The 8,403-nt window shown below is 36.5% G+C and overlaps 2 protein-coding genes across 2 annotated transcripts; both read right to left on the minus strand.

The window, feature by feature from the left end:
• Nucleotides 1-685: 685 nt before the first annotated feature.
• LOC118031869 (pentatricopeptide repeat-containing protein At5g39980, chloroplastic) lies at nt 686-3,107 on the minus strand. Its single transcript, XM_035036372.2, has one exon. It carries the CDS (start codon nt 3,095-3,097, stop codon nt 1,085-1,087), a length of 2,013 nt encoding a protein of 670 aa, XP_034892263.1. The 5' UTR covers nt 3,098-3,107; the 3' UTR covers nt 686-1,084.
• An 823-nt stretch (nt 3,108-3,930) lies between these two features.
• LOC118031870 (HIPL1 protein) lies at nt 3,931-8,137 on the minus strand. Its single transcript, XM_035036373.2, has 7 exons — nt 7,930-8,137; nt 7,632-7,789; nt 6,522-7,307; nt 6,212-6,428; nt 5,205-5,383; nt 4,790-5,031; nt 3,931-4,498 (listed from the first exon to the last, which is right to left on the minus strand). Exons 1-7 carry the CDS (start codon nt 8,018-8,020, stop codon nt 4,096-4,098), a joined length of 2,076 nt encoding a protein of 691 aa, XP_034892264.1. The 5' UTR covers nt 8,021-8,137; the 3' UTR covers nt 3,931-4,095.
• Between the last annotated feature and the right edge of the window lie 266 nt (nt 8,138-8,403).

Genomic DNA, 8,403 nt, shown 5'->3' on the forward strand with positions numbered 1-8,403 from the left:
TCATCATTCAATCTTAATTTTTATTTATTTTTATTTCAATTTTGATCCTCATTCTTTTGATTTTTTTTTCCTTTGCTAAATTGATTTTTCTTTTCAATTTCACCATTCAATCAAATATAAAATTTATTTGGTATTTGAATTTTGATCTTTATCCTTTTAATTGCTATTTTTTAAAAATTATTTTGTATAATTAATTTTTTTTTAATTTTATCTTTCAATATTTGATTGATTATGAATTGAACTTCATGATTTTTCTAAATAGGATCTTCATGTGCAATGACCCGGGTCATGGGTTTAAAAAGTTAAAAAAAAACTTTATATTTTTTTATAAAGACACAGTTTTTTTTTTTTTTTTCTGTTAACTTTTTTTTCTTTACCATGTTTTGTTCTTTTGTATTTAATGGATTGTGAATTAAGATATCGTTTTTTTTTTTTTTTGAAAAAAAAATTCCTTAAGTCATCCTAATCACTTTTTAAAAAAAATTTGATTCATTATGTTTTTTTCTCTCGTCTAATTGAATTAAAACCAACACAATAACTCAAGTTATGTATTTTATTTATCGAATATCATTTTTTTTTTTGCAAAAAAAAAAATATATAGTCTGATCTGTTTAGGTGGGGCAACGGATTCCACCATCGCCAATTTCATCAAAGCTCGACGTTTTGATTTGGCAAACAAGAAGACTCGAACAACAAAAACATGGTGAATTCAAATTGATATCCGTATCTTTCTTTGTCCAATTGTAACAGTAGGCCAAGAAATGGTAAACCATTCAAGTCACTTCGTCTCCATCCAGATGCAAACAAGTCTTCCCGATCCTGCCTCTCGTCTCAATTAGGCGTTAGAAACTGAAGGAAAAAGATACCGAAAGTGTAAACGTATCATCTGGGAAAAAGCCAAGTTTATGCACCATTACCATCTTCACATATGAGAAGGTAGGAAAGCATGAGGCCCAGATAAAATATTTACAAAATAATCAACACAGAAAAGGGCAATCTACAACAGCTGGTAAAATCTACAACGCCAAGGGCATGTTCCTACTCCTATGCTGGTGATCTCAAAACGCCTCCTTTATTCCTGCTTCTACGCTGGTGATCTCAAAACGCCTCCTTTACTCATCCTGTTCATGATCCGTGATGCATCATTTAATCTATTTTTTCTTTCATAAATGCTGGCAACAACAAGATGCAACTCTTTCTTGTTGATGTTAGGATCAGCATCCAGCCTCTCGAACAAGGCCTCGATCATCATAAAGTCTTTTCTTGCACCATATAAACTCAGCATCTGGAAATGAACTTCATCTGGAAAAACACATTCTTCTTCCTGCATTTCTTTATATAAAGCATCGGCCTTCTCAAATTCATGCAACTTCCCGTATGCATTCAGAACAAGAGCAATCACATTAGAATCAGGAAAGTATCCAGCTCCCCTCATCTTTTCAAACACCTCAATCACATTTGCATGTTTTCTGTTTCTTGAAAAAAGATCAACCATGCATCCAAACACAGATATATCCTTCACCTCCCCAGCATCAAAAGCCTGACGAAAAACCCATGTGGCCTCTTCTATTCTACCAGCTCTGGCAAGAATTTTAATAGCAGTTTCCCTAGGGATACTGTCTGGGTGTTTGAGCTCGTGAAGCAGTCGCTTAGCATGAGCAACCAAACCTGAACGTTCATAAGCCACAATCATTGTCTGATAAAGGACTTGATCGATCTCAACCCCTGAACTTCTCAGTTTTTGAAACAACATTGCTGCCCTATCCAATTTCCCTGCCTTACCCCAAATAGAAATGATTGTTGAGTATGTAATGGCATTTGGTTCAATTCCTCTATTCTGCATTTCCTGCATAAGATTTGTGGCCTTCTCATGCTCAAGTGATTTCCCATAAACCTTAATCATAGTATTATAAGTGACAACATTCTGCTCAATATCCTTCTTCTGCATCAACCTAAATAAATGAATAGCTTCACCAAAAAGCTCGGCCTCTCCATAAACTCTCAAGAGGGTATTATAACTAACAACATTTGGTTCAATTCCCATCTTCCTCATGCTCCAAAACAACCTATCCGCTTCCTTAGCCATATCAAGCTGCCCATAAACATCAATCATGACATTACACGTCGTGAGATCAAGCGGGCACTTAGCCTCATTCATCTCTGCAAAAACAGACAAGGCCTCAACAAACTTCTCATTCTCAACATAAACACTCAACAGCGTCGAATAACTAACTGTATCAGGCATAACCCCCACTTCCTTCATCTCCTTCATCAACAACTTTGCCTCTCTAAACAACTTAGCTTTTCCAAATACATTAATCATCGAATTATATGCAACTAAATCCGGCATAATCCCACTCCTTTTCAGCCTCATAAATATCGAAATAGCCTTGGAATAATCACACAATTTCCTTGAAAGCTCGATCAAATTACTATACAAAACAAGATCACCCGAAACACGGTCTTGTTCCATTTGTTGAAGCCAAAATAGGGAAGCATCAAACATGCCCGCTTTCCCAAAATGGGTTATCAAAGTGGAATACGTATATCTATCCGGTGCAAGAGCTCGGTTACGCATTTCGTCAAACAGGCCATGGGCATGGTCCCATTGCTTAGCCCTTAAAACATTACGCAGAACAACATTGTATGCAAACACAGAAGGGGAATACCGTGCAATATCATTAATCCAATCAAGAAGGGCAAGGGATCTTTGCCAGTCAGATTCGCGAGAGATAACTGAAACCATGAATCGAATTGAGAGTTGCCTGTCTTTATAAGGCGATAATAAAGAGTATAGTTGTTGCTCGTTTTGGGTTTGGCTAATTGAGAGCAATAGCTCAGTCATATCTACACTGTGGTCTAAATAAACCGGTTCCTGTCTTTGTTTTCTACGGTAAGGTACTGTCGTTGTGTTTCTTGTCCAGATATCTTTTCTGGCAGCATACAGGAGGAGAGAGCGGGCTCTTCTTCTGGGTTTTCTTGAGATGGTGGTGTAAATATGGATCTTAATTAGGGGTAAAAGTGGGAGGAAGATGTTGGAAGATGGGAGGTGATCCAGTACTTGCATGGAAGTAGCAGGTAACGAGAGGGGAGACATTTGTGAGAGTTTTTTTTGATGCAGTGAAGGTGGTTTGGTTTCTGTTTATAGTTAAAGTAGTTGCTGTAAATTATACTTTACTCCTTCTATGTTGAATGTAATAAAAACTTAGTCCTTCAAGTTTGAGAATATATTGCCTAATCCCTTCACTTGAGTCGAGTTCACCCGTGAGTGTGTTAAGAATTATTTTTTAAACTGTATTTTGATTGAAAATTCATAAAAATAATATTTTTTTATTTTTAAAAAGTTATTTTTAATATCAAAAAAATTTAAAAATATAAAAAATAATGTAAAACAAAAATATAAAAAATTCAATTCTTTTCAAAAATATTTTTAAAATTCAAAATAAAACATATGTTAAATTTTACAATGTTGATTTTCTCAAAGAATTGAAGTTGACGAAGGGTACATTTAAAATTTAAAAAATAAAAGGGAACCAACTATGTGTTAATTTGAATGGGACAATGGCCAAAGTTTTCTTTTTTTTAATTTAAAAATATCTTTGAAAGAAATTGAATATTTTTTATTATTTTTTTTATTTTAAATTAATTATTTATATTATTTTTTATATTATTTTAATATATTGATATTAAAAAAAATTAAACGTAAAAATTATTATTTTAATATATTTTTAAATAAAAAATTATATCAATATCCAACAGCACCCATTCCTTGCAATTCAGTTACCAATCAGAAAGAGCTTTTGCTCCGAACACCATCTGATTTTGATGAATTTTGGCTTTGGTTTCAGACTTGCAATCATTATGTGTCTTTCTCTTTAGGCCCCCAATTTAAACAATTAAAAAAATAATAATAATTTATTGAACTGCTCATCTCAATTCTGATTAACATCTGTTGCGTCCATAACACACGCTTTATCCATCGCCAGAAAATTTGAAAAGAGATTTTCTAATTATCAGTTGCTTCTGTTATATATATATATATATATATAATTTCATGTCATGCATGAATCTACGAAGCACCTCTGATTACAGATATTATATGTCTTGAAAGTTCAATGATATCAACAACGGAGCAGAAAAAAGAATATTTAGCAGCGCTGTTAGTGGCTTGCTGAGACGTTTTCCGGCAGAAGGGGAAGGGGAGGAGGGAACAGGAGCTGTGACTTTCTCCATTGAGCAAACGTAACTGCATCTGCTAGGACGAGCTATTCTGTATACACCACTGCTGGCTAAAATAAACACGTCTTTCCTGTTATCCTGACCAAAAGAGAATATGAATCCCAGTAAAGGGAAAGAACTCCCTGCTGCCGTCGTGCATGGGATAGGAGTGTCACGGGCACAACTAACAGGAAGCTTACTGCTTGTGAAGTTCCCGCTATCTTCCGGGTTCTCTGTTCCAGCCCATATTTCTCCGGCGTACAAATCCGAAAAAAGGTATCTGCAACCAGCCATGGTTTGTCAGGAGGGAGAAGAAGAAAGAGCTCATTAACTTGGATCAATCCCCATGTTTTGACTTTTATTCGCAGAAAGAGTTCCAGGGTGACTACAGGTATGGCATGGATTATATATTAAGATTACAAGGAAGAGATGGTATAATCACCACCACCATCGTTTTTATTCAGTTGACGTGCTAATGCTATTGATTTGCAAGACGCCAAACGGAACGATAAGAAGTAGTTCAAGTTTCCAAATTGGAGAAACTAAAGTAACAAGAATCAAGCTTACTCACCTTCCATACATGCATGGATCAGTCATCGATCGATAGAAATAGCCTCCTGTAATTGATGCAGATCCTTCTTCAATGTTTACTTCTGAGTGGTTGTATCCCATTACAGGAAAAATTGGATTTATGGAACTCACAGATGTATTCCCCCCTGGAGAAGTTGGGGGATGGTACAGAAATGGACCCTCATAAACACGCCATCCGTAGTTACCACCCTTGGTGATGAGATCTACCTCTTCATATTGATCCTATAAGATGATATCAGAAAAAAGAAAATGATATCAACAAGAAAAATGCAGGAAAGCTTGGAGTGTACGATTACAAAAAAAAAAAGATGAAAGACAGTTTCCGGTAGGCAGCATTATCAACCATCAAAAATCTTATTTCAAATCTATTCTAGCTGGGAGGAGGCCAGGCTAACCTGGCCAACATCTGCACAGAGAAAGTAGGAAGGCCTCTCTGCATCAAAAGAGCATCGCCAAGGATTTCTTAATCCTAGTGCCCAGATTTCAGGCTCCAATCCCTCGTCTTCAGAAAATGCATTATCTCCAGGGACAGAGTAATTTCCCCACAGGCCTTGGTCAGTGATCATTTGACCACCTGAAAAGTTACAAAAAAGAGGAGGTGATGCGACGGTGGATTAATAAGAAAAATATGGTGGAATGGCGACCAAAATATCAAAATGCAATGCATCTATGCTAAATGATTGCAGCAGTAAAGAGATGTACTGTCAGTAGCTCAGACAATTTGTCCATGGTCATATGATCAGAAACAAACATGAAGCAGAAAAAAGTATAATATAAGAAACCAAAATTTTCATGGAAAGAGAAGTCACTTGCATCCACTAATGTTGAACAAGTTCAAACTGCATACAAGACAACAGATTGATTAAAGAGCTGAACATGTTGGGATCTCAAGTGTTTCCAAGAACTCTATTCTTATCCCCCGTGTCCATGGGGAAACCTCTACATGACAACTTTGTTCAACTTACCCCACTAGGAGAAAATCTCCAGCAACAAAAGCTAATATAAACTTAAGTCTGTCAAGTTCATGCACCATTTCATCATAAAAAATATAGTTCTGACACCTGAACTGTACAAATCGTTGAAATTGATTGTTTGTTTGCACATTGAAAGAAATCAACCCATTTCTTTTCATTTGTATGGCATTATCACAAGTCAGTGTCCATTATCATTAGTCAATAGAATAGCAGTTTAATTCCTCTACGCCCCTGAACTGACAATGCTTCTCATATTTCTTCGCAAGCATGCTTTTATTTTTCCACAAAAACAAATATTTTATGGCTATGGATACCAGATATAGAAAGATGTAATCGGCGCATATTAAGTAGATTTCTCCTCACGTATCCAAAAATGAGCCTCTATTATGTTGAAAACTATGTGTGAGCGTTTTTAAACCAATACTTACTTGGAATGTTGTCTATGTCCAGCCTCATAATTTTTCCAAGCAATGATTTCTTGTTTTGTGAAAAATTGTAAGGATCACCTGTACTTCCACCATCTCCCATCATAAAGTACAGATATCCATCTTCAGGTCCAAAAAGTATCTGACCAGCATGATGGGCAGCAAATGGCAAACCCATGGTAAATATTCTTCGGACTTCCTGTGGTTGCACGCTTGTTGCCTGCAATTGAGGTCGAAATGATTATATGAACTGTAGTAATTGATAACCAAGAGAGAGAGGAAAAAAAAAAAAAAAAACCTTTCAGATCTTTACCAAGGAAGGTTGCGATGAGGTACCGTTTGCACTGAACTCTGCTATGATGCTGTGATACTGGCAAGGTTGCGCTCCGTTCTCAGGGGGAAGCTTTGAAGGATCACATCCCATTTCAGAGTTACATGAACATCTTCCTGCACATTCCGGCCATTTTACCTTATCACAGTTAAAAGAAGCAAAGAAGCGTCCATTTTGTTGAAAATTTGGATGAAAAGCTATTCCCATCATCCCCAATTCAGTATCATAATATACTTCGTCGGTCAAATCAAGAAAAGGGTTTGATTCATCAATCCCTAGAGTTTCTCCTGATCCCTCAGCAGGAACCGTAGCCAACCAAATCTTGCCCTGTTGGTTTGCTAAGAAGACACGGTTTGAACCATCAGGATGAGCTACCATGTTAAGGTAGGATCCGTTCGCAATCTTCTCGAGGCAGATACCACCAGGCAGGCTTGGACTTTCAGAACTGTTTAGTGAAACTGGTCCACCATCGAAACATACCGAACCATCATCGGAAGCTCCTCCAAACTCATTACAGAAAGCACCCTTGGACTCCCATAATTCCGTCAGATTGGAAGAAGAATTAACCACAGATCCACCTTTGTCTATTGCGAAAGGAGAATTTGATATGGATAAATTATGGCATTCATCCCAAACTTTTGAGCAGAAGTCTGTAGCAGCAAGTTGGGACTGGGATGAGTTTGCTGAAACTGTGGAATTGCAAAGGACAGGAACTACTCGAGGAGCCGATGCAATTCTATAAAGCTCTGCTGAAAACGGATCACATCTCTGCCAAAATCAATGATTCAAAACATGTAATGCAGTTCAAAGATGTCCTGAAATCTGCTACATGTTTGGTTTTTATCTTAGGCCTCATATGGCTAGAACTTAAGAGATTAGTCAGCCTCAGGCTGACAATGACATGGGGTGTCAAGATAAGGGCAACTCTACGAGTTTCAAGAACAGATCAATGAATAAAAAAATCTAAGCTTGTAACATTTAGTCAATCATTCTTTCATTCGACAAAAACAACAACTAGGCACCAGCCAAGGTTTCTTCAAGCATCAAGTGAAAAAAGATGGAACATAACAACTACCAGGTTGACAAACTTACTGAGCAGAGTGTTGATTTCAGAAGAGAAGCACAGCCATAACCAGAAACATTCAATGATTTAAACTGTTTCTGCAACTTAACATCTTCAGTGGAGTTACAGCAAACGCTTCCATTGTATTGACAGAAAGCGAGAGGTGATTTCGGGATAAAGGGAGACCCTGATTCAGCAGAAGGAAAAGGTCCGAATCAAAGAAAAGAATAAAAATAATCATTATCGAAGCAAAATCATTGGAATTCAGAAGTAAACCAAAATGAAAAAAGAAAAAAGAAGAGTAAATAATACACAAGAAACACTCACTTAAATCCGTGCACAGCGGATATGAAGAACCATAACGAGTGAGAAGCAGCATGTTACAGAACAAGAAGATGATGGAAGGAATACCATCCATCTCTCAGATCATAGAGAGTAGAAAGAAAAATCACATCACCAATGAGCAAACTCTGTCCTCTGTTCTTTTGGATTTCAACATTACCAAGGAGTTGATGGTATTGACGAAACTATATACCAGCACTGTAGTCAAATATTGTAGGCAATTGAACATCCACATACAGACAGAATAAATACTTCAAGACTCACGCAAAAGATTTCTGGTTATTAACAATTCATTGAAGAACCTTCACGCTCAATTATAAAACCAAGATAATTGTCTGGCTCAAGCAGACACTTAACAAAATCATGTTATTTTGTGCAGATATATAAGCTTGGTTGACTCTCAAAAACATTAACAAATCGTATTACATACATCAAGTTGAGCAGAAAAACAATAATATA

The sequence above is a fragment of the Populus alba genome, chromosome 17 (genome assembly GCF_005239225.2).
Source record: "Populus alba chromosome 17, ASM523922v2, whole genome shotgun sequence".
In the NCBI taxonomy this organism is placed as follows: domain Eukaryota; kingdom Viridiplantae; phylum Streptophyta; class Magnoliopsida; order Malpighiales; family Salicaceae; genus Populus; species Populus alba.